This window comes from Aegilops tauschii, chromosome 5 (assembly GCF_002575655.3).
Source record: "Aegilops tauschii subsp. strangulata cultivar AL8/78 chromosome 5, Aet v6.0, whole genome shotgun sequence".
NCBI lineage: Eukaryota > Viridiplantae > Streptophyta > Magnoliopsida > Poales > Poaceae > Aegilops > Aegilops tauschii.
Genome location: NC_053039.3, coordinates 306,452,935 through 306,479,353, shown reverse-complemented (window position 1 = coordinate 306,479,353; position 26,419 = coordinate 306,452,935). Strand labels below are relative to the sequence as shown.

The window sequence follows — 26,419 nt, the reverse complement described above, 5'->3', positions numbered from 1 at the left end:
CTACTCATCTAAGATGGCCTTCACACCCTGAAGCTTCAACTTTATCTTTTCCTCAGACTTTTGAAGCTCAGAAATGTGATACTTCAGTTTAAGCCTCTCTTCTGTCAGCCTCTCCTTCTCCTTCAAATGATTGAACTTCAAGATCCTAATCACATTGGCTTGAGCACATGTCAGGTTCTTCAGAGTTTCATAGTTTTGCAGCATCTTCTTCTTCTCCTCCTCTGTCTTTGACAGCTCTGCCTTCAAGTTCCCCACTACAGTCTCAAGCTCAACAATCTTCACATCAACATATTCCTTCTGCTCCTTCTGATTGTTTAACTTCACACCCCTCTGTTGCTGGGCATCCAAGAGAGAATTCACATCAGCATACAAACTGTCATAGTTCTCCTGTAGTTTCTTCTTCTCCTCCTCTTTCTTTGAAAGCTCTGCCTTCAAGTTGCAAACTACAGTTTCTAGCTCAGCAATCTTCACTTCAAGATATTGCTTCTACTCCTTTTGATTGGTTAACTCCACACCCCTCTGCTGTTGGGCATCCAAAAGAGCATTCACATCAGCATACAAACTGTCATAGTTCTCCTGTAGTTTCTTCTTCTCTTCTGTCAGGTTGTGAATTGCAAAGGAACTCTCTAGATTGCCATTGGTCCTAGCTCACTTAATCTCCTCATACATATCCCATAGCTTGGCCAATGCCTTCTCCATTGAGTCTGGCCATTCAAAATCAATCCATTGAACTACTCCACAGTTTATGCCTTCCTGTATTATAAACAATAAAAGAATAAATAATTGTCTAAGACCATCAAACCAACAGGTTCAGGTATCTAATATGTGCATTGTTAAACAGACAAATAAACTAGTCACTAAGCACTGACAGGTTCCTTACCATACAACAGACAAATTAACAATGCCCACTCGTAAATAAGTCATTAAGCACTGACCATAATAAACAATGACTACCATCCACTAATGAGAACACACTCCAATACAGTGCCTAAAGCAAATTAAACAAAGACAAAGCACTTAACCAAGCTTAACAACTTGAAGGCAGAGCACTGACCAGAATAAACAACTTGAAGGCAAATTAACAACTTGATAAACAAAGGAGTAAGCACTGACCACAATAAACAATGTGTACAATCCACTAATGACAAGGCATGTCAGAACAAGCTAAACAAAGACCAAGCTAAAAAAATCTTAACACCTTGATAAACAAAAGCATTAAGCAAACAACTTCCTTTACACAGGATGTGAATCATACCTTCTTAGCACATCCAAGAAACCTCCTGCCCGTGTGCATCCCTTCAAATGCTACAAAGTGCTCGGCCGGCTCACCGTGTTCACACAAGACATTCACATCTGCATCAGTGCCATTGAAATTCGGATCGTGCATCGTAGCTGGAAGCTGCGGGAGCAAGCAAAGAGAAGGCTAGGTTCAGATCGAGCTCAGTGACAAAATCCCCAATTCACTAACCCTAACCCTAGCTCTAGCTATCTAACCAACTAACCTTGATGATGCCATCGCAGGAGGAGGAGATGTTCAGGACTGAATCCTCACTGGTCTCGTCGCTCCACAACACCATGGCACCGGGGAGCAGCAGAACGGCGGTCGGTGGTGTGGCGGCGCCGAGGAGGAAGAATAGAGTAAGGAGAGGGCGAGGCAGAGGCGAGAGTGTGAGCAGAGAGCTGGATCGATCCAGTTTTTACCCACACGGCGGAGCAGTAGCGGCCGCCACGCCGTTGCCACTGTAGCACCGTTAGACGGCGTGAGCTTGCGGCCGTGACGCCACGTAGACGAAATAGGGCCCCACCTGTCATAATAGTGCTTAAAATGCCCCAACAGACGTTAGGTGTTTTCTGCAAATGATTAGGCGCGAAATCAGTGTTTTCTGCAACAAAAACGTAGAAGAGTCTTTTCTGCAACCCTAGGCTTCAATGTGGTGGTTTTCTGCAATTCACTCCAACTAAAGCGAGCACTAAAGACTACGCAGTGAGCGATGTATAGCAGCACTGGGAGTGGCGAACCATCTGTGGTTGGATGGTTAGAGGGACTGTGGTATCCTCAGCCCACCAGGATTCAAATCCTGGTGCTTGCATTTATTCCTGGATTTATTTCAGAATTTTCGGCGATGTGCATTCAGTGGGAGCAGACGTTCCCGTCAACGACGAGGTGCCTACGATGACTTCGCAAATTTCAAGATGAATATGCGGCTCAGTCTTTCGGAGGTGCTCATAGGGGTAGGGTGTGCGCGTGTGCTTCATAGGTATGCGCATGTATATGAGCGCTTTGCGTCTGTATTGTGTTCAAAAGAAAACAGCAGCACTGGGAGTGCTCATATACAACGCGCACCGCATTGCAAGCAAATCACGCACCTCACATGCGTGCTTTGGGCCGGCCCAGTGCGGGTGGGCGCCCTTTTTTTCTCGTTTCCTTTTTATTTTTTCTTTCATTTCCCCATTTTCCTATTTTTTATATTTGTTTACTTTTCTATTTCTATAACTAAGTTTTCGAAAAAAAACTTGACTTTAAAAAGTATAGGAATTTTATAAAATGTCATGGAATTTTAAAGATATTTTGGAGTTTATTAAACTTTCATGAATTTTGAAATGGTTCAACAACTTTAAACAATGTTATGAAATTTACTAAACATTCATGAATTTAAATAACAGATATTATAAAATATTTGTGAATTTTTAAAGATTCAACAATTCCAAAAAAAGAAATTGGATTTTAGACACATTCATGAATTTTATTTTATTTTTGGAAATTTTTAAAAATGTTCCCTGGTTTTAAGAAAAATGTTTTGAATTAAAAATATAATGAATTTGAAATTTTTATGGATTTTTCAAAAATATTAATGAATTTTAAAAAATCTTCTTGGATTCAGAACATTTTATGAATTTAAAAAATGTTCCCACATTTGAAACAATCTCCCTGGATTTTTAGGAACATTTCCGCATTGAAAAAAAATGTTCCTATTTGATGAATGTTCCTGGAGTTAAAAAAAGATTCAAAATACATAAAATATTTCCAAACTCAAAAACATGTTCACGACTTTATAAAATGTAAAGAATAAAAAATTAATAATAGAAAGGTAAGAGTAAAGGTTAAGACATAATATAAAAAAGATTATAAACAGAAAATGAAAACCTGAAAGAAAAAAAAGTTAAAAATCCAGTCTAGGGAAGCTGAAAGGGCCGGCCTAAGAGCATCTTCAATAGATGGTCCAAAATTTGGCGGTCCAAACCGGAGATGTAAAATTTGGACCGCCAAAAAGTGTGTTTTGGAGCTCCAAAAAAAGCTCAACTCCAACAGATGGTCCAAATTGATGGTCCAAAAGAGCAACTCCAACAAATGGTCCAAAATGTAGATGTAAAATCGCCTTCATCGTCTTCTTCAACCTCGGGACGTCGGCCGCCTTCGTCAAATCCGTCGCCATCAAGCTCTCCCCGACCTCCCCGAGCGCGCCATCCTCCGCGTGATGAGCTCCTCTCCCAATCCCCCTATTTTTTCCCCTTCGATCGGTGTCGTTTTCCACCGCTCCCGTGCTCGTCCGTGGTCGCCATGGCTAGAGCCCGAGCTCCCATGTACGTGTTCCTTTGCCGGCCAGCAGCGACGGAGGCGGGCAGCAACCGACGCGAACACCATGAGCGGCACAGGAACGCTGCACGGGCCAGCACCGACGGCAGCTCGGCTGGACAGGGTTAGTGCGGGGCGGCGGCGGGGCCGGGAGGCGGTGGCAACGGGGCGGGCCAGCGAGCAGCGGCGGGCAGCGGAGGCGGGCGGCGGCCTAAGGACCTGGTGGAGGCCTACATGGGCAGCCAGACCGCCGTAGGCGCCGAATCCCACCGCGGCTGCCTCCCGATTCGGCGGCCGCCCGGGCGGCTGCGAGACGGCTTCTGGTGAGGGACGCGACGGGGGCGAGGGCGGCGAAGGGCGGCACGGCGATTTGGGGCGGTGGTGGCGGGGATTTGGGCGGTGGCGGCGGCGGATTCCGTCCGGCTGGTGTTCGGGCGAGCGGACATGCGCGGCTGTGAAATGAAATGAAGTGGCGGTTGGGCGTTGGCGGGCGGTCGCCGAATTTGGACCAGATGCACCTCGTGATGTAAATTTGCACCGCGAGGTGTTGTATTTTACATCACGAGGAGGCCGCGGTCCATTTTTTTTACATATGGACCGTCTGTTGGAGCAGCGTTTTTTGCCCCAGACGGTCTAAAAGTTAGGTATTTTTACATTTGAACCGTCTATTGGAGATGCTCTAAAGAAGCTATAGGTAGCCACGGGATGCGCATTTGATCCTTATTACCCCAAAAAAGTTGATCCTTATTCCACTTTTTACACGCAAAATAGGATCTGCCTAGCATTTCCGATTTAAATTGGAGTATTTCTACATGAGGAAAGTATATTTTTCACACCCCAAGATCTATTTCAAGGGATTCTCGGTCGACGCGCCTTGCGGACGGCGGGCCTATTTTTTGGCTCACAAAGCTTTCATGGGCGATGGTGTTTTTTCGTCTTGAAGACGGCAAGTGGTAAGAATGGTGGTTGCAGAAATCTGCTTCTATGCAGTTTTCTTGCAAATGTTTCTGGAAATGTATCCTCTCTCTCCTTTTCCCTCGTGGTTTCCACGGTTTTGTGTATTTCCGCCTTATAATTCGATATCAGTTTAATGCGATGCGGAATTTCTAAAAAAAAATGCGTGATCTGTGTGCCGTTAAGATGCACATGTGTGCAATCATTGCTGGCACAAAGAACTGGAACGCCGCTGAAGAAAGGTACCGAGGGAGGGAGGGACATGACACTTTCGCTGGCTGAATCCAACCAAATGGGTGGCAACAGGCGGACTGCTCCTACTGCCCTTACGTGATGTCTGAGGAAGAATCGCATCTCTACTGTTTACTGTCTAGGCCCGAACGATTAGCAAACGCATTTGCCCTTTATACTTTGAGTCCGCCGAGTAGCCATCTATCTCTGATACGGTCATACATAGATATAGTAGGCTCGAGCGCTAGGATCTACCAATAGTGCACCTGCTGCCTACCAGAATGGCTCCAGAGAACACAGAGCAAGCTCCCAGCCCACGGAGCAAGCCAAATGAGGGGTTCGACTTCGAGCCGCATCCGGAGCTGCTCATGGCCGCGCGGCGCGGCGACCGGGGGCAGCTCGAGCGTCTCCTTGGCCAAAAAGACGACGCAGCAGCGGCGCCCCAGCCGGCGCCAGTGCGACCGGCACGTCGTGATGTCATCGTCCACATCGAGGAAGCCGTCAATGTCGAATCGGCATCCACGGTAACCTCGGCCGACGCGCTCACCATGGCGCGGGACTCCGTTCTCCACGTGGTCGCGTCGCGGGGCGACGCCGATCAGTTCCTGAAGAGCGCGACGGTGATCTACGACAGGGCCCGTCACCTGCTCGACGCCCGGAACGGCACCGGCGACACGCCACTGCACTGCGCCGTCCGCGCCGGGTGGGGCAGAATGGTCGCTCATCTCGTGGATCTCGCGAAAGCGGAGAATGGTGGCGGCGGCGGCGAGAGGTTGAAGGCGATGCTGAGGATGCAGAACGAGCAGGGAGAGACGGTGCTCCACGAGGCGGTCCGTTTGGGCAGCAGGGACATGGTCGCCCGGCTGATGAAGGAGGACCCCGAGCTAGCTCGAGTTCCGCCGGCCGATGGCGCCTCGCCGCTGTACTTGGCTGTCTCGCTGGATCACGACGACATTGCACGGCAGCTCTATCAGAACGACGAAGGGCTCTCCTACTCTGGACCAGACGGGCGAAATGCCTTGCATGTGGCCGCTCTCAAGGGCAAAGGTGAGACATTCGCCCCATATTTTACAGTCTCATTCATGCGGCAGAATTAGAGCTCAGTACCAACTTGTTGTAATTACACTCAATTAATAAAAAACACTTTCAAATTTCCAATGAATAATTCATGAATGTAAGTCAATTTATCCAAAAAAAACCTGCTGAAATGATTATTTGCATGCCAAGTACTCTGGTTTGGGTTTATAAAGTCCGCACATATTTCGAAATTTATTTGAATATCAATTAGATTGATAATACATGAGATATGTGATATAAAAATATAGAGAAGTGCACACGACATACTTTTGCACGATTCACAGACGAAGTTGCATCCAGCCGGACATGCATATGACTGAGAAGGCCACTAGCCGCTGGACTGAACGTCATGCATAGATCGGGCACAAAAATCGTGCGTGGAGCAGTTTCGAAAAATATATGACGGGAAACTTCTTTGGATTACTAGTTCAATGTTGCATTTTCGTGACATATAAAGAACATTTCTTTTTTGTCAAAATAGAGGTCAAAGTTGACCTCAAAATACACGCATGTCTTATAAACCCGAACATGGAGAGTACTTTTTTTTATCATCATTGCGTTGTCTCCACCAAGTGGCAACTAAGAATTTAAATTTCTAAATTCATATTCCAAATCTTTAAATCTTATTATTAAACTGAGTTCATATTGGAGCTTGATTTCAAGAGTCGTCACTCTATAAGTCCAAATTTTAGTTTTTTAATTCTGAACTTGAATATCCAAATTCTTTAAATAATTGAAGAGTGCACCACACACATCAAACAGTTTTGCTACTACACAATTGATGGATGAAAGTGAGAGTGGAAAGCCACAAACTACATAAAATTCATAAAACTTCCAACCGTCACACAGACTATTGCAAAAGCACTACAGATTGGGCAAAAGCCTCATTTCAACTCTTCATAGTTTTACCAGCAAACAAGAAAATCTCTACCGTTTTACTAGAAGAGGAGAATTGAGCGGTTAACAAGGAAAACTGGCCCAAAATCAATACAACTAAGGCACATACACTCCAGCCCCGAGGATTTGTTCCAAGTGAGCCGACAACCCTGTCACCCAAGCGACCAAAGTTGACACCATAGAACACGAGTCGGAGTCATGGAGCAACTTACAAAGCTCAACAGCTCACACTCACCGACCCTGAGGTTTGTCTATGTAAAATTACAGGGACCAGTTTGTAAATTTTGATCACACTCCTCTATAATGGGAACCCTTACGCCACATCGTCAAAAAGCAAGACCCGCCTATGGGAAACGTCATCAAAACGCTCTAATCCACCGATAAGTGGTTTATGCAAAAAGTTTATCATATATGCAGTGTTATATGCCCAAAATTTGTAGAACCGTTTTTCTGCAAAGGTGTCCTTAAATATGGTGGTTTTCTGTATTTAACTAAAATAATACTACCTCTGTTCATAAATATAATACGTTTTGATAGTTCAATTTAAACTAACAAAATGTCTTATGTTTATAAACCAAGGGTGTATATAATATCAATCAAAGTTGATTTGAGGCGGAGGATATTAGTAGTTGCCGCTGATACTTCGAGAGCAACTAATATATAACAGAGTAGGAGTATTATAACTCTTAGGGAGAAGTATATTTTTCATCCCTCAACTCTTTTGAGAGTATAGAAATGATCCTTCAACTGTAAAACCAGCAAAATTTGGTTCCTTAACTATTCAAACCAGATAAGTTTAGTCCCTATACCACTTTGGCAGTTTTTTTTCTGACGTGGAGTGGTTTTGACTAAAACTAGATACGTAGAGGCTGGACCGTCACATCAACGTGTACAATTTTTTCTGACGTGGATAAGTTTAGTCCCTATATTTAGGCCTAAAAATCAAATGCGTCCCTGAGGTTTCGAACTTAAGACCAGAAACACGCCAGATCAGTAGGTAACCACCACACCACGGATATTATGTAGTACAAAATTGACAAGTATAAAATCTTTTGTAGTTTTGCAGATATTAATCATGTTTGGGGTACAATGATATTAACTCATTTAAAAGCGATTTTTTTTTCCAGTTTCAGTCCTCTGCACATATGTTTTTTTTTTGTTTTCTGTGCTCATGTGCACAATGAAGTAGCTATATTGATGTGTAAGAATCTATACAACAAAGATACTAATGTCAAAATTGGTTAAATAATGAAGTGGTTCTTACTCACTTTTCTTAATTTAATAGATAACTCGTCTGCACCAGCATTCCGCGTTCAAATACAAGAAAAAAGATAAGAAAGTATCTCTCAGTATAAGGATATATGATACTTTTAATGAAGCTGAATTCTACTTCTATCCATTTCATGTCAGGTGTGTTTCGATAAATAATAAATAAAATGTATTTGTCCGCATCACAAAAAAGCTTACTCGCTGGGTGGCTAGCCCGTGCTTGCACTTATTAGCGTGAGGTGCCCCTTTCGAGTCAGACGACCGACGATATATTTTTTGCGCGTCTTTTATTTTTTTACACCACATACTGTTCAAATTTCGACCACTAACAGGCTGGTTCCACTGTTCCAAACAAGAACCAGTTCACGTCAGCAAAAAAATCAGCTAAAATGGTATGAGGGACTAAACTTATCCGGTTTTAAAAAGGGAGGGACTACAGTTTGCTGGTTTTGAAGTTGAGGGACCATTTCTATACTTTAGAAAAAAATTAAGGGACGAAAAATATACTTATCCCTAACTTACTGGAATTATTATAGTTCCACTAAAATGGTACTTGGATCCAAGGGACTTATTTTAGTCTGATTAAAAATAGTCTTTTTAAGAGGCTAAAGTTCCAAGCACCCCTGACTAAAGAGGGGCTAAAACTAGTCTTGAGACTAAAAAAATTTAGTCACGGGTACCCCTACTGAAATGTGGATTAGTCCTCTCTCTCCTCATTTAACTCCTCTCCTTTAACACATGCGAGTTCTAGATTGGAGGGTTTGGAGGATAATAAATGCTCATTAACTTGATTTTAGTCTCTTTAGTATTTGGATCCAAGCATGGGCAAGGCTAGCAAATTTTAATCCCACTATTTTTAGTCATGAGACTAAAATGTATGCAAGCACCCTCTAACAACTAGCAATTGCAGGGACAATAAAAATGCTACTGGAATGGAACAATGATCTCATCAGACAAGCAGACCGATCCACTAGAAGCACGCCTCTCCACTTTGCGGCATCATGGGGGGAGCACGAGGGGATCAGCTTACTGCTGGATGCCGACCAATCCGCGGCGTATCAGGCAGACAGCGACGGATCATTTCCCATACACGTGGCAGCGTACGCGAACAAAGTCAAGGCAGTCAACGTCTTGCTCGACGGCCGCCAGGACTGCGCCGAGCTACACGACGCCAATGGCAGGACCTTCCTCCACGTGGCCGTCCTCGAGGAGAGCCAGTCGGTGGTGACGTACGCCTGCAAGCTGCAGAGCAAGAAATTCTCATCGTCGGTGATGAACATGCAGGACAAGGACGGCAACACCGCGCTGCATCTTGCGATCCAGATGGGGAACGTGTGGATCTTCAGTCCTTTGATGAAGAACCGCAAAGTTAAGCTGAATCTGAGAAACAACAAGGGCCAAACGCCGCTGGATCTCTCGTGGATCACGACACCTGCAGGGGTTCATTACGGATTGGTAAGCAATTGTTTGTTGGTCAGTTCATGCATATAGCTCCACAGACTTGCACTAAGAGAATGATCTATTTTGTGTTCCTCAAATGTATCCTTGCAGAACCCAAGAATTATGATACATAAGTTGCTTCAAGATGCCGGCGCAAAGAATGGCACTTTTAGATGCGATCATTTCCACAAAGAACATATTGTTATGCTAGACCCCAAGGAAGAAGCGCAGAAGATAACCGACTCCACACAGACCATCGGCATCGCCTCCGTCCTGATCGCGACGGTCGCCTTCACCGCAGCCTTCGCCCTGCCCGGTGGCTACAGAGCCGATGACCATCCGAATGGTGGCACGCCGACGCTGGCCAGACACTACGCGTTTGACGTGTTCATCATCGCCAACACGCTGGCCTTCATCAGCGCGTGCCTATCCATCACCAGCCTCATGTACGCGGGGGTCACCACCGTGGACATCCGTACCCGCATGATCTCCTTTGTTATTTCGGTCACGTTCATGGCCGGCTCGGCGAGGAGCCTCGCCGCCGCCTTTGTGTTCGGGTTGTACGTGGTGCTGGCTGCGGTCGCGCGCACGACGGCCATTGCATCTTGTGCTATCACGGCTCTCGCCTTGGTCGATGCCGTTTGGGTCTTCTCGATGGTGACCAACGGGGAGCTGATGTTGCTGAAGAGGCTTGGAGTTCGGGCATGGTGGAGGCTGCCAAGGGCGATTTTGCTGACCTTTCTGACGGAGTTTTGGCCTTACATTGTGATCGCTGGGGTGCTAATATTTTACAAGGTTGATAGAGTGCATTGACTTGTAATGACATTGTGCGACTGGTCGATACGTACGACATTTAAATTGCTTGAGTATTTTATTTGTGTGATGAAAAGAGGCGGCAGAAGGCGATTAACAAGTGAAAACAAATCTTAATGGTCGTGTTTTGCTGTAAATTTTTTGGTACTAGATGACGTGGATGTACTTTACGTTTAATAAAATTGCTATGTGCATCACATGATGCAGAGGCTAGGGTTATCCCTTTTCAAAAAAGTGAAATTTGAAAAAGAAAAATATGTATTCCTGAATTTGCTATTCCTCCTATCTCTACTTCTCTATATACTTATCTTTTAGGTAGTATAAGTTCCGTCTCCCCTCTTACGTCCCCCACCCTTCGTCCATCCTCTCGTACGACCTCACACCCCTCCGCCGATTTTCTTTCCTCCCTTCACCGATTTTCTTTCCTATCGGGTTGGTTCCATCTGATTCCCTAAATTAATCCCGTAATTAATTTTCTTTCTAAAAAATCTCGTAATTAATTGCTCCCGTGACTCACGTGGTTTCCTGTTTTTCTTCCTTCCAAACCTGCCCTATCCGATATACCGGCCCGCTCGTTCCCCGTCTTTTCTTGTGCCGTCGTGGAAGATGCTAAGAGAGAGACGAGCGAGAGCAGAGAGGAGAGCAGTTGTCGTCGGTGTGCGAGGCGACAGGCGAAGGGACCCTGTAGCCGCGTGGTATGGTGGCCGGCTCGCCGAGCGAGCAGTTCCAGCATGACGCAGGGGGGACGCCACCGAGGTTCTGGAAGCTTGTGCTCGGGAAGGACATGTCTGGTCTGGTGGCGGCAAGGGTGTCTCCAGCGCCGCTGCCATAGGTAAGTAATTAAACATGCCGGTCTGTCCTTGTGTGGAAGAGGTTAATTACCAATAGAACAGACAACAGAGGACGCTGATAATATCCACTGCTTCCTCTGCTTGCAGGCAACCACATCGTTTTCTTGAGCTGCCACAGGCTGGAGCATCTGTCGGTGGAGAAGGAGGCGAGAGCCGAGATGGACTGCCTGCTCTGGGTGACTGGGTCTATGACTACATTGTCGAGTTCTTCCAATACAAGGACATCCTGCATGCCCGGCGGCTCTCAACACGAGAGGTGAGAAATCGAAACATTAGTACCATGGCCTGAAAACTTGCAGTGTACATGTCACCGGCAAAGCAACCACAACGTATTATGTGCATTCTGATTCTGTCAGGTGACGGCGACCAGCCGACCAGGCCGAGATCCGACATCTACGTCAACCTCCCCGACCTCGATTGAGAAGCTCGACGACCCCTCCCGGCGACTGCTTCTCACAGCTCATACCAACAACCTGGAGAAAAGAAAGGAAAGGAGAGATGCGTGCTGGGAGCAGCTCCATCATGCGATTACGTACGTGCATGCATGGGTCACATCACGACCATGCACACATTATTCTAAACAGAAAAACAACAAACGTTGCATGCATGAGATTAGCTATAGGCGTGCCTTCTAAGAGATGGAGTCTATGAAAGGATCGGCCTTCACGTGGCTTAATTTGATGTTGTGCGTGCAGGAGATGCTAGACGGCTTTTAGAACACCGTCTTCTGGTACTTCAAGACAAGAGGCATGAGAATAGTTCCGACGACTTGGCGCCCTGACGTCCGGCGAGCCACTGCGGCGAGAAGAGGTGGTGGATGCCCGGGCCGTGCGCGACAAAGTTAAGCTGACGGAGATGCTATTTTTCCCATTTTGTGGTGCTTCGAGAGATATATGCACACAGTGACACAATACACTACGTGAAGATTCTGGGATCCAAGAGAAGCCCCCTTGGCATTACCTATATAACATGTATTTTGTGACCATCAAGCAAGTTTAATTCTAACACAGGCTCCCATGGATTGTAGTTTATTTCACCTCATAGCCGGCCTCCGTCGGCGCGTCCTCTCGGCCTCCTTCTACACCTCTCCATCGTAGTTCCGCCTATCCTCCTTCCTCACATCTTGCAGGGTAAATGATTGAATTTCGAGGAAGGAATTCCTAAATTTGAGACCATTCTTTGTGGCATAGTTTTATTATTTTCTGTCATGTTTTATTAGGTAGTGGAGAAGACTTTCTGGAATTCCATTAAAAAACAAGGTGACATGCCAGATTATAGGCTGGCCTTGAAAATAGCCAGGTAAATATTGCAAGAGGTTGCTCCTAATGCGTGGACTTGTAGTGATTTTGTGATACATATTCAACATATTATATTGTTTTTATTGGCGGAAAGGAATTTGAGATAGGCTCTCCTGACATATAGCATGAGGCATTCAACCATATACCGACTATATATCTTTATATTTGAAAAAAATACATGCATTGCCTGATACTTAACAAAAGTAAAGTTAATCCCACTGAATATTTGGTTGTGTTCATTCTTGATAGCATAGCGTGAATATAGCATCCACCCATACATAAGGTTCACGCGTTGCAATGTGAGGGCAGTTACCTATATATCTCTACTACTTAAAAAGAGAGTAGTGTTCATTTCTTGCCAGAAGAATGCTTTGGCAGCCCGTTCTCCCCCGTCCCAGCACGTCCCTTCACCAATTTTTTTGTCCTTGTGTTTTTTTTGTCCCACCACGCCTTTTGTCTGTAGCTTCCCCCCATGATAATCAATAACCTTAACTTACCTTCTAAAACAATTCCCCCTTATTTACTTATCAAAATTTTACTCCAAACTTCTTATCAAACTAATTAAAAGGGAAATACGAGAAGGAATTGATAAAAAATTATTTATACACTCGCATTTGTATGGATAGGTAAATCACGAGCTAATTAACGTACTATAATATTTATATCCCGTTGCAACGCACGGGCATTGTCCTAGTTACTGAAAAAAAATGATTCAGTCGATTCCGCGACAGCTCCTGCGAGGCCTCACCGGAGGTGGGAAAGCGACATCTCCTGAGGGCTATTCCGCGACATCTCTCCTGAAATTGCTCAAGTACTTTGTTTTGTGTAACGAAGACGAGGGAGAAAGCGATTAAGAGCAACTCTAGCAGACCCTGCGAAACGTCAGCCTGCAAAACGCGTATGCAGTTCGCGTAAAATAGCTTTTGCGGGCCGGCGCAGGCTAGCACAGATGCAGACCCCCAAACGGATCTGTAAAAAAGTATATTCGCGGAATATGTTGTTTTACGGGTCGGCTATGCGGGTTCTGCTCTTTGCGCCACTGCATCCCCGCAAATCATCAGCCCGCAAATCTCAAATCCAACATAATTCAACAATCGAAAACAAACTAAATTATTCAAATCAAACATAAAACAATAATCATCCGCATTACAAATAACTATTTAAATCACCGTAGCAAACTTAAAATAATGCAATACAAAACTTGTCATGAATACAAATACAAATGAATACAAAAATTAGTCACTGTCCAGCCCTTTGCCAATGGTGCTCAATGAGATCTTCCTGAAGTTGAAAGTGTGTGTTTGCATTTTCAATCTCCTTGTATGTCTGAAGAAAAACTCTAATGCGGTTTGGGTCTCTAGCTGGTTTGACACGGCTGCCCACATTATCGTAAAAGAATTCTAAGTCTTTCAGTGTCTTCAGGGTTTTCTTATCTCAAAAATGAGCAGGACCTCGGACAATGGCAAACCTAGATTGCAAAACACCGAATGCTCTTTCAATGTCTTTTCGGGCTGCCTCTTGCACCCTTGCAAATTCACATTGTTTTTTTGTTTTGGGTTCTTTGATGCTCTTGACAAATGTGCACCAAGGAGGATATATACCATCTGCAAGATAGTACCCCTTTGTGTATTCATGCCCATTGATAGTGTAGTTGCAAGCAGGAGCATCACCACTAGCAAGCCTAGCAAACAAATGAGAGCGTTGCAACACATTGATATCATTGAGTGTGCCGGGCATACCAAAAAAGCAATGCCAAATCCATAAATCCTCGGATGCTACGGCCTCTAGCACGATTGTTGCATCACGAGACTTGCGACAATACATTCCTTGCTAAGCCTTGGGGCAATTTTTCCAATTCCAATGCATACAATCAATGCTACCTAGCATCCCAGGCCAACCTCTCCTCTCTGCCATTAATTTCTTTGTGTCATCTTCATTTGGTGCCCGAAGATACTCGGGACCAAAGACACGGACGATCACTTTCGCAAATCTACGCACAGACTCAATTGTGCTATCTTCACCAATGCGAAGATACTCATCGGCATAGTCAGCCGGAACGGCATATGCAATCACCCGCATAGCTGCGGAGATTATTTGATATGCACTAAATCCCTTTAAGCCCGCGGCATTCCTTCTCTGAGTGAAATACCGGCAATTTGCCTCGCAAGCTTCAACAATTTTCACAAAAAGGGATCGGCGCATTCGGTACCTTCTGCGGAAGAGGTGTGCAGGATATGTAGGATTCTCCAAAAAATAATCTTGCATCAACATCTCGTTTCCAAGATGGCGATTCCGCGGAATGCACAGACGCCCGACAGTAGATCCTCGCCTCCTCTTTCGATACTCGTCATTGAAAGAACATGCGGTGCCCCCATGTTTGGTTTTGGTAATTGATGACAATCTCTATGGACTAATGGTTGCCTTGAGTTATATTTGAAGGATTTGTCCATAGGCTTTTCTTGAAGTCCATGTGTTGGTTTCAAGGAGTTTATGTGGTGACCAAGGTGTTATTAAGGAATTATCCAAAGATTGGTCATGTGAGAGTAGAGCTTATTGCAAGCATGTCTTGAAGAAGAAGATTGTGTGATCATTCATGTTTACCTTCAAGACATCATCCAAATGAAGAGAGTTGGAAAGAGTCAAGGTTGATCAAGACTAAATCAAGAGTGAATCAAGTTGATCAACACACAAAGCGCACAAGATGTACCGAGAGGGATCAAGCGATCCCATGGTGTGGTAAGCATTGTCAATTACGCTTTGTGTACTAACCCATGATCTTCGTGAGAGTTCTTTGTGGGGTTAGGTTGCGGTGTGCAAGTTCAAGTGAAGCATCATGAAGAGATCAAATGCTTGAAGCTTGCCGTCCATTGTGGCGACAATGGACTTGTGAAGATGTTGCGGTGTGCAAGTTCAAGTGAAGCATCATGACGAGATCAAATGCTTGAAGCTTGCCGTCCATTGTGGTGACAATGGACTGGTGAAGATGTGCGGAAGAGTGGCTCACCCATAGTGGAGTATGGGGGAGCAATCAACTAGACTTCATCGAGCCAACACAACCAAGAAAGGTGGTCCATCTTGAGGGAGTCAAGATCGTCATCATCTAGCTCAAGAGGACCATGTGCAAGGCAAAGGTTTACTCTTGATAGGTTTTCTATTTTACCGGTCTCATGATGGTAGTTGGGAGACCGGGTTATAGGATCGATTGCCGTACTAACCTTCAACTTGGGTGAACCCTTGTGCCACTAACCTTGCCTTGTTTCTAGTGACTTGTCCATGCTCATCTTGTCTGTTCTTAAAGATCCACTTTGTTCCAATGACATTATGATGTTCTTTGGGTCTCTTCACAAGAGTCCATACTTTGTTGCGGGTGAAGTTGTTGAGTTCTTCATGCATGGCATTTACCCAATCCGGGTCGTCAAGTGCATCTTCAACCTTAAGGGGCTCAACACAAGAGACAAACGAGTGATGTTCACAAAAGTTTGCCAAACGTCTACGAGTAGTTACCCCTTTGTTGTGCTTCCATAAATGTTGTCGGTGAGATGTTGAAGATGCTTTAACTTGGCGGCCGCTTTTTGCACTTTGAGGGTAAGCTCTTCTTCACTTGGTTTTGAACTTGAGGAAGAAGCTTGGCCTTGAGAATGCTTTAGCCTTGGAGACACCCTTCTCTTCACAACCTCTAGTTCTTGATCACTTGGATGTGATGATGTGGAAGACACTTGAGGTTGGGATTGATCTTGATCTTGATCTTGATCAAGAGCTTGACCTTGGGCCTCACGGATTGGTTCTTCGCCATTTGGTTGGGCTTGCCCTTGATCTTGCTCGGGAACATGAGGGACTTGATCTTGTTCTTGGATAGGTTCATGATTTTCCATAGCATCTTGACCTTGTGGTGGCGGTGATGACTTCCCTTGTGGAGAATCCACAAGAGGGGCTCTTACTCCTTCTTCTTCTACTTGGACTTGGGGTGTTTCTTGTGGACGAATGTGGCCTATCCCCATAGTCCTTATAGCTTGTGAAGGAGCCTCATCACCTACAACACTAGGAACAATTTGCTCCGCACGGGAACCATTATCTTCATCAAACTCCACATTTACCGTTTCCTCAATACATCCGGTGGATTTGTTGAGAACACGGTACGCATGCGAGTTTGATGCATATCCAACAAATATGCCCTCATAAGTTTTAGGCGCAAACTTAGCTAAACGGGATTTCTTATTTAGAATGAAACACTTACAACCGAATACTCGAAAGTATTTGACGTTAGGCTTTCTCCCGATTAGGAGTTCGTAGGGAGTCTTGTTCTTGAGCTTACGAAGATAAAGCCGGTTTGTAGCATGGCACGCGGTGTTGATGGCTTCGGCCCAAAGCTTGTATGGAGACTTGTACTCGTCAAGCATGGTCCTTGCCATCTCAATGAGAGTCCGGTTCTTCCTTTCCGCAACACCATTTTGTTCGGGAGTGTATGGCGCGGCATATTGATGCTTGATCCCCTCATCGCTCAAGAACTCGTTCATAGTGTAATTTTTGAACTCGGTGCCGTTGTCACTTCGAATTGCCTTGATCTCACAATTATGTTGACGTTGAGCTTCTTTGGAAAAGTTGATGAAGGTGTCTTGAGTTTCATCTTTAGTCTTGAGGAAGAACACCCATGTATATCTTGTATAGTCATCGACAATGACAAGGCAATACCTCCTCCCTCCCAAACTATCATAAGATGGAGGCCCAAAGAGATCCAAGTGAATGAGCTCGAGAGGCCTCAATGTGGTAATGATAGTTGACACCTTATGAGCTTTTTCATGAAGTTTTCCGGCAATGCACGCACTACAAGGACGATCTTTGGCAAAAGACACATTGGTTAGTCCAAGGATGTGCTCCCCCTTTAAGAGAGCTTGTAAATTTCTCATGCCAACGTGCGCTAGCCGGCGATGCCAAAGCCACCCCACGTCGGCCTTGGCCATTAGACATGTTGCAAGATAAGTTTTCTCATTTGAGAAATCAACCACGTAAAGGTTGTCTTCAACATGCCCAACAAAGACCACTTTGAGATTGCTTCTCTTAAAGACGGTCACATGAAATTCACTGAAATGAGAATCATAACCGGCACGAGCCAATTGAATCGTAGAAAGTAAATTGTAGTGAAGAGATTGAACAAGCATGACATTCTTAAGTGATGCATCACTAGAGATTACCACCTTGCCCAAACCCAATACCTTGCCCTTGCTATTGTCACCAAAAGAGATGTTTGAAGTGGCCTTGACCGAATCAATGAACTCCACAAGCATCTCCCTCTCTCCGGTCATATGATTGGTGCAACCACTATCGATCACCCATTGTGTTTCACCGGAGGTATAGTCCTACAAGAATCAAGCTTTGATTTTAGGTCCCCATTTTGCAATGGGTCCTAGAGAGTTAGCAATAAGGGTCTTAGGAACCCAAATAGTCCAAGCATAATCATCATAGTTAGTGCCAACAAATTTAGCAAAGGTATGACCATCATTTCCTCTCATGAGGACATAAGATGGGTTGTTCTTGCCGGCAAACTCTTTGGGAATGGCCTTGTCCCTAGTGACCTTGCCATCCCCGACATTCCCTTTTTCCTTCTCCTTCTCCTTGTGTCCTTCATGAACAAATGCTATCTTTTGTTGGGGAGGAGAAGTAGGACCGATCTTCTTCTTGTTGCTCTTCTTCTTGGTCTTCTTCTTCTTAGAAGAGGGGTCAAACCCAATTCCCTCCTTGGCAACACACTCCTTTTGGTTGCTCAAGAGGTCATTGAGGTTTTTCTCCCCTTGAATGCACGACACAAGCCCTTTCTCAATTTGGGATTTTAACTTCTTATTCTCCTCTTGGAGAGAGGTGCAATCATGAGCAAAGTTAGCCGTACAAGATTCATCATTTAAATCAATATGAGGGACGGAAGTAAAAGCCTTAATGGTTGTAGCTTTAAGTTGAGCATACGACTCGGTGAGGACAATGAGGTCACCTTTGACAACCTTGGAACTAGTCACAAGGAGCTCATGTTCCTCAACAAGTCTCGTGTGATCAACTAGAAGCTTTTCAACCCTTACTTTAAGGGCATCGTTGTTCTCAAGAGCAAGTTGCAACACATCATCGGTTTTAACGAAGTCAATTTTATGAGAAGACAAGGCTTCCTCAAGTGATGCTCTCATGACACTCTCTTCATATAGCTCGTGCTCGAGGAGTTCGACTCTCTCTTTTTCCTCTATGAGGAGGTTTTCAACGTTCTCAATAAAATCATCGCGTTCGGCGAGTGATTTAAGGAGATCACTAAAACGAGCACGAGCTTCACCATGAAGAGTGTTCATGAAAGCCATCAAGGATTCCTCATCATTTTCCACACCATCATCACACTCATCCTCCACTATCTCACATGAAACATTGGGAGTGTGAATGAAGGGTTTTTGAGAGTTGGACTTTGTTTTTACCTCTTTGGCCAAGAGGCAATGATGAGTGAACGGCTTGTCCTCGTTGGGAGAGTCGAAGAGGCCGGTGGTGGAGGAGGAGGTAGTGGCATGCATGGCAATGGCGGCCGTGCCCACATAATCATCATCACCGTCATCTTCATCTCCGGACATGTACTCCTCATGAACAAGAGCCTTGTCATCTTTCCTCTTGGAAAACTTGGTGAACTTATTCTTCTTGAGCACAAGCTTCTCGGACTTGTCTTCACGTCTCTCATAAGGACAATCGTGCACAAAATGTCTTGGGCTATCACAATTGTAGCATTTTCTTCGTCCAAACGATCTTCCTTGCAGATTCTTCCCTTTGTTTGCCATGGTCCCGGAATATTTCTTGACCAAGAGAGCCAAGTCTTCCGCAAAGTCATTTGCCGGGCATGAGGTGTCAACATCTTCCTCACACGTCTCTTCAACAACTTCTTCATCCCTTGAGGGTTGGGCAACTACTTTCTTGGCCTTCAATGCAAGATTTGAGTTCTTGGTGGCTTGAGCTATGGCAAAGGTCTTCTTGGACTTGGTCTCCAAAAGCACATGAGTTGAGAAGGTGGATACAACTTGTGCCGCGGTCAACTTTTGATAGTCCGGGCGTTGATGTATCATCATCACCATGGTATGTTCCGTGAGAACCATAGCATCAATGAACTTGTCCTTAATGAAATCATCATTCGCCCAAGTGCACCCAAAGGTTCTCAAATTGAGCACAAGAGACTTCAACATTCGATATACCTCTTCCGCGGACTCACCCTCATTTCTCACAAATAGGTTGACTTCTTGCTTGAGCAAAGCCAACCGAGATCTTCGAATTGCTTCATCACCTTCGAGGGCCTCCTCAAGGCAATACCAAATTTCCTTGGCGGTCTTGAGGAGAGCAATGGAGTCACTATAGTCATCGGTCACCGCGGTGCGCAACATGTGGTGGGCGGTAGCATTGAGTTGATCATCAACTGCTTCTCTTGGAGTGAGATTCATGGGATCCTTGGGGTTGAAACCATTGACCACAATCCACCATAGTTGTGTAGATGCACTGCGAATATGAGACTCCATATCTAGCTTCCACTTAGCAAACGCGTTAGCTTTCAAAGGGGGCGGAGGCCCCACAGGATTAATGCGAGGGTGCTGCAAGGGTTGTGGTGAGTAAAATGGTTCCATGGCATTGTACTTGGGAACTTGAGTGCGAGCCGGGGATGCAAGAGGTTCTCTCGAATCATCCGCATCATGAACCGCATTTGGATCAAATGAGTTTGAGGCGGATGTCGAGGGCTTTAAGCGAGCATCAATTTCCTCCTTGACCGAGGAGCGAACTTCTTTCAACATAGAAGCTTTGAGGTCCGCAAACATTGAAAGAATATCGGCCGCGGTCAACGGGGCACCCGGGTTAATGGGGGCGACGGGAGCAACGGCCGGAGCAACAAGTGCGTCGGCCGCGGCGGGGGGTAGGTTTTGACCATCCTCCGCAAGTGGTGCGACACCTCCCTCATTCCCTAGATCGGCCATATCCTCTAAGGTTGTAAAACCTTATATTAGAGCACGAGGCTCTGATATCAATTGAAAGGATCGATACGGTCGACTAGAGGGGGGGGAGTGAATAGGAGACTACAAATTTTACTCTTTCTTGTCAATTTTAAGGCTTAGCGGATAAAAAGGGTTCACTAGATATGCAACTAGGTGAACACAACCTATATGACAAGCAAGTTCTAAGCTAAGTATGCTAGGCAACAAACTAATTAGCAAGCCAACAAGCATACAAGGCTAAGTAAAGTGCGGGAAAGGATTAACCACAAGTGAGACGAGGACGCGGATTTTATCCCGAAGTTCACTCTTCCTTGGGGAAGAGCTACTCTCCGTTTGGAGCGGTGCCGGAGCCAAAGCTTGCGGAACGCCACCGAAGGCTCACCGTAATCTCCTTCGAGTCACCCCCAACGGATGAGCCTCGAATCACTCGGGGTTGGTCTTGAAGGCGACCACCACACCTTTACAAACTTCTCCGGAGCACACCACAAGCAAGGAAGCTTCCGGAGGAACCTCTAACTGCCTAGGAGCCCAAGCTCCAAGAGTAACAAGTCATGGTGGATGAATGTTGCGGGGAATGCGATTTGGTTTGGTCAAAGTGTAGATCGGGTCTTGCTCTCCCAATCCCCAAAGTTTCAACAAGATTGGGTGGAGGGATTGAGAGTAGTGAGCAAAATGGGGTGTAGCAATGGAGGAGCTCAACAAGACATTAGGGTTAAGGGATGGAGGAGGAAGAAGGGGGCTTTTATAGTGTTCTTGGCCGGGAGGGGATTTCTGCCCGTTGGACCCCGTGCGCACGGGCCAAGTCAGCCCCGTGCGCACGGGGTGTCCAGTGAGATGCGAGGTACCCCGTGCGCACGGGCCAAGTCAGCCCCGTGCGCACGGGGTGTCCAGAAATATTCTGACTACCCCGTGCGCACGGGGGTCAGAGACCCCGTGCACACGGGGTGTCCAGAAGATTTCTGATGAAAACATCACAGGACACCACGGCAAAGCACACAACGGGTGGAATATCTGAGGAGGTGTAGGAGGGCTGGTGTATCTGTCTTGGAGGCATTCCCACACGACACAAATTCCACGAAGACCCCTCTTGATAGTGCGGTTTTACCTACGACTCAAATCGAACCAAAACGAAAAACCTTCGAGTCGCCGGTAACCACGCCTTTGATCTTTTTGGACTGGGGGGTCGCACACCTCCATCAATGGACACCTTGGAACCAATGTCCTGAGATAAACTTTAGCAACCAACATTAGTTCCACTAACCACATTGTCATCACACCAAAATATAATCTAAGTGATACTTGCACTTTCAATCTCCCCCTTTTTGGTGCATTGATGACAACATGGTTAGGACATGGCATATAGGATACAACTTAAGTAAACAGCCATGCGACAATAGTTGATCAAAGGAGCTCCCCCTATATATGTGCAAGGAAAAAATGCTTGATTATGCATCAAGCACACACATATGAGGCTCCCCCTAGATCCACATTGTCAAGGCATGTGATCAACATAATAAAACCCAACACGGTGCCTAGATCACATGCAAGTGTGGTGAGCAGAAAACGTGAGACTAACATATAGAAGCTTGATCATACTCCACAAGATATATCAACATAAGCATAGATAAATTCCATAAAGTAGATAGTCTCTCACATAGACTAGGTAGCTCACGACCACACCGCGAAAGCAAGTAAATAAGAGTATCTCAAGCCAAATAAACACAACCAAAACAAACGAGAAACGAGGCCTTGAGATCTCACCCAACTGCAAACGCCCCTAATAGAACACTTCTCCCCCTTCGTCATCAAGACAACAAAAAAGGGAAAAGGCGATGCTAACGAGACTCTAGACAAGAGGAGGTGCGCTCGAAGCATCATCATCATCATCAAAGTGCCATCCCCCCAAGGGAAAAGAATGAGCTGTGGCCACACTGTCGATGTCCTCGGACCCTGGACCAACCTCCTCACCAGCTGCAGCACGCTCAGCCTTCTCCTGATGCCTCACCAGCTTGCCCTTGTTGATCTCCTTGACCTGACGGCGCTGAATGGACTGACACATTTTGAACATGTTGCTCACGGTCTTCAGAAGAGACTTCTTCTCCTCTCTGGTGAAACTGGCATCAGTAGCAACTTGCTTCCCTTTGCTACGCGGAATCCGCACATAGGATGAACATCCCTCAGTGTAGGTAGCACGATCCTCAGGCCTGGGGTTGCGCCCCTTCTTGGGAGGCACATATGGTGGACAGCCGAAAGCCAGTTGGAATCACGCTTCGGAAAGGAGGTGCGGTACTTGGCAATGTACCTGGCGGGACAGACGGACTCAATCAAAGCTTGGATGAACGGAGCATAGATGCATGACTTGTTCTCCTGAACACACTGCCTGATCTCAAAGAACATGAAGTCCAGAACATCCACTTTCTTCTTGTTATGAAGGTAGACAAAGATATCCAACATGGAGCTCCTCAGATTGTGAGAGTCCCCGGTCTTAGGATTAAGCGTGTACCTAAGAATGTGACGCATAGTATCATAGGTTGGCTTCAAATGTTTGATAGAACCGGTGGTGAAGGCCTTGTCTGGCTTGTAAGCAAAAGCAATCTCATCCCTGTCTCTACCTGTCTCACGAACACAGCCATACTCAGGATGCTCCTCAGCAAAGAACCGATACGGAATGATGTCAGAGAACTTGGCCATGGAGGCCTCACACTCATATGTGCCAGACATCCAAGTCATAGTGCGAGCCTCATCACTGTGGAAGTATACGGTGGCAAAGAACTGCATCACAAGATCTTCACTGAACGGATGGTGGAAGGCGACGAACGGGATCAAGCCAAGCCTCCCAAGAGCACTATACACACCGGGATAGGTATGATCATTGTCCCGAAGAGCCTCCACATTGATTTGCTTGTGGGGGGCAAACTTGTTTTTCTTGGTCATGATCAGCTCAGAGAACACCCGGTGTTGAAAATCATTCTTGAATCTTGGGTCAACCCCTGCATCAGTGTTTGGCACATAGGGGAAATCCTGCCTGCAAGCCCAAAGCTCTGGCTTGGTCCACTTAGAGAGAGGTAGATTCTTGACATTCCGACCTCCTGGGAGCACATGTTCCTCTCCTTCCTCCTCATCAACATCATCAGCAGAATCATCCTCATCTTCTATCTATGCATCTGCGGGGTTCTCATAGTGAGCATCTTCCTGCGAATCATACTCCGCTTCTGAATCCTCGGAGGCTTCAATCACTGGCTGCTTGGAGGCGGTACGGCGAACACGGCCCATCTCAGAGCCCTGACCACTTCCTTCGGACGGCTGACGAGGAGCCAAAGAGAATTCCCTGGAACCTGCCTTGGTGCGCTTGCGACGGAGCTCGGACCTCTTGTCAGCAGAGTCTGAAACACAACAGCAACAAAGCACAACAAACACGAGAGACACAAATAAGTACAAGTGATCGAGAAGCTGGCGAGGAATGGAAGACAGAGAAGAAGGAGGACTGGCACCACTGTGTACCCCGTGCACACGGGGATGTGACCACCGTGGACACGGGGTCCCGTGCGCACGGTACAAGGCCCGTGGACACGGGGGCCCCGTGCGCACGGTACAAGGCCCGTGGACACGGGGTTCGCCCAGCGGCAACCACTTCCAGATCGAGATCCGGGAGTGAGTGCGGCAGGGAGAACTACCACAGTAATGCCCATCCGCCCCTAGTCTATCACAAGGGAATGACTGGCCTAGACTAGTAGAGGAGGAAACCCTAGACTAAAACGGATCCAAAGGAGGAAAAAGAAGAACAAGGGGAGGGAGATACCAGAGGAGGACCCCATCCCGGAAGATCTCCACGGAGCAGCGAAGTCCCACGGCGCACGGAGGAGCACCGGCGACAAGGAGGCGACGGCGGCGGCCTGGAGGCGATCTGGGGCGTGGAGGGGGCGACTGGGTGGGAAAGAACCCAAACCCCCCACGTCCCACCTCTTCAGGGCCAGAAACCGCAGACCCCGTGTGCACGGGCTAAAGGCCCCGTGCACACGGGGGCCCATGCGCACGGTACAAGGGCCATGGGCACGGGTCCCCGTGTGCACGGTACAAGGGCCGTGGGCACGGGGTATCCAGAGGATTTTGACAGGAAGAAGCTTGTTGGGTTATGGCTGAATGCAAATTCTTACCAAGACCCCAAAGAGCATTCCCGCCTCACTTCTGAACACGTCGCAGAAGAAATCCAACACTACTAGAAAGGAGTATGTGTAGCACTTGCACTGGAAGAGACTCGAGAAAACACACACTCACGGAAACACGAACACAAGGACAAGAAGAACCACACAAACAAAAGACAAAAACGATCCAACCTCCAATGGAGGGCGGTGGCCGAAGCCACCATGTTTGAGTTTGTTTGGTATGGCACCGCGAAGATATGAACCTTGGGTCCAAGACCAATACTCATCTTTGAAGCACAAATGCCATCTTCAAATGGCTAATGTGAAAGATTTTGATCAATTTATGCACTAGTAGGATAAGATAGCTCATTAGTTGAGCTAGCTCCCCCTACTTAGGTGCCTACATCTAAAACAAGATACTAGTAGAGTATGTGTGTGTATGCAAGAACCTCAATCCAAGTTACTTATATCCACGATATTCAGCTCATGCCTCAACTCGCGGAATCTTGCTTCATCAAGTGGCTTGGTAAAAATGTCGGCAAGTTGCTTCTCGGTGTTGACATGGAATAGATCAATGTCTCCCTTGGCCACATGATCTCGAATGAAGTGATGACGAATCTCGATATGTTTGGTTCGGCTATGTTGCACTGGATTGTCGGCGATATTGATTGCACTTTCATTGTCACAAAATAGAGGCACTTTGTCACATTTGACACCATAATCCATCAAAGTTTGCCTCATCCATAATAATTGTGCACAACAACTTCCTGCAGCAATGTACTCGGCCTCGGCGGTTGAAAGGGACACACAATTCTGCTTCTTTGAAGACCAACTTACCAATGACCTCCCTAGGAATTGACAAGACCCGGAAGTGGACTTGCGGTCTACCTTGTCTCCGGCCCAATCCGAATCCGAATATCCTAATAGTTTGAAAGTTGCTCCTTTGGGGTACCAAAGGCCCAAGTTTGGGGTATGAACCAAATATCGAAGGATTCTTTTCACTGCCGAAAAATGGCTCTCCTTGGGAGCGGATTGAAATCTTGCACACATACACACACTCAACATAATATCCGGCCTAGATGCACAAAGGTAAAGCAAAGAACCGATCATAGAGCGATATACCTTTTGATCCACATCTTTACCATTGGGATCAAGATTAAGTTGGCCATTTGTGGGCATGGGCGTCTTCATGGGCTTGACATCTTGCATTTTGAACCTCTTGAGCATGTCTTGAATATAAAGTGCTTGGTTGATGAAGGTTCCTTCTCTCAATTGCTTCACTTGAAATCCGAGGAAAAACTTCAACTCTCCCATCATGCTCATGGCAAATTCCTTGGTCATAAGATTCTCAAACTGAACGTTAATAGCATGGTTAGTGGAACCAAAAATAATATCATCAACATATATTTGGCACACAAACAATTCTCCTTTTACCCTCTTCGTGAAGAGGGTGGAATCTATTAACCCGATTTGGAACCCCTTCTCGCTTAAGAACGCCGTAAGGTGATCATACCAAGCACGAGGTGCTTGTTTAAGTCCATAGAGCGCCTTATGGAGTTCATAAACGTGAGAGGGGTGATCGGGGTCTTCGAAACCGGGAGGTTGTTGTTGGAAATATGCCCTAGAGGCAATAATAAATGGTTATTATTATATTGCTTTGTTCATGGTAATTGTCTATTGTTCATGCTATAATTGTATTGTCCGGAAATCGTAATACATGTGTGAATACATAGACCACAAAGTGTCCCTAGTAAGCCTCTAGTTGACTAGCTTGTTGATCAACAGATAGTCATGGTTTCCTGACTATGGACATTGGATGTCATTGATAACGGGATCACATCATTAGGAGAATGATGTGATGGACAAGACCCAATCCTAAGCATAG

General features: G+C 46.0%; 3 protein-coding genes across 3 annotated transcripts; 1 reads left to right on the top strand and 2 right to left on the bottom strand.

Moving 5' to 3' along the window:
* Positions 1 to 1,577, bottom strand: LOC109764435 (uncharacterized). The gene is made up of 3 exons (XM_020323250.1): positions 1,503 to 1,577; positions 1,256 to 1,399; positions 1 to 429 (listed from the first exon to the last, which is right to left on the bottom strand). Exons 1-3 carry the CDS (start codon positions 1,575 to 1,577, stop codon positions 1 to 3), a joined length of 648 nt encoding a protein of 215 aa, XP_020178839.1.
* A 3,224-nt stretch (positions 1,578 to 4,801) lies between these two features.
* LOC109764437 (protein ACCELERATED CELL DEATH 6) lies at positions 4,802 to 10,578 on the top strand. The gene is made up of 3 exons (XM_020323252.2): positions 4,802 to 5,806; positions 8,913 to 9,457; positions 9,554 to 10,578. Exons 1-3 carry the CDS (start codon positions 5,041 to 5,043, stop codon positions 10,253 to 10,255), a joined length of 2,013 nt encoding a protein of 670 aa, XP_020178841.2. The 5' UTR covers positions 4,802 to 5,040; the 3' UTR covers positions 10,256 to 10,578.
* Positions 10,579 to 24,984: 14,406 nt separating this feature from the next.
* On the bottom strand, positions 24,985 to 25,743 carry LOC141022792 (secreted RxLR effector protein 161-like). Its single transcript, XM_073499057.1, has one exon. It carries the CDS (start codon positions 25,741 to 25,743, stop codon positions 24,985 to 24,987), a length of 759 nt encoding a protein of 252 aa, XP_073355158.1.
* Positions 25,744 to 26,419: the final 676 nt, after the last annotated feature.

Bases quoted from the DNA above. Each gene is read 5' to 3' on its own strand.
- LOC109764435 (XM_020323250.1), bottom strand. From the start codon at position 1,577: ATGGTGTTGTGGAGCGACGAGACCAGTGAGGATTCAGTCCTGAACATC. The intron at 1,400-1,502 runs GTTAGTTGGTTA...TTGCTCCCGCAG, and splicing joins CCTGCGATGGCATCATCAAG to CTTCCAGCTACGATGCACGA. The intron at 430-1,255 runs GTATGATTCACA...TGCAACTTGAAG, and splicing joins TTCTTGGATGTGCTAAGAAG to GCAGAGCTTTCAAAGAAAGA.
- LOC109764437 (XM_020323252.2), top strand. From the start codon at position 5,041: ATGGCTCCAGAGAACACAGAGCAAGCTCCCAGCCCACGGAGCAAGCCA. The intron at 5,807-8,912 runs GTGAGACATTCG...TAGCAATTGCAG, and splicing joins GGCCGCTCTCAAGGGCAAAG to GGACAATAAAAATGCTACTG. The intron at 9,458-9,553 runs GTAAGCAATTGT...GTATCCTTGCAG, and splicing joins CAGGGGTTCATTACGGATTG to AACCCAAGAATTATGATACA.
- LOC141022792 (XM_073499057.1), bottom strand. From the start codon at position 25,743: ATGCAAGATGTCAAGCCCATGAAGACGCCCATGCCCACAAATGGCCAA.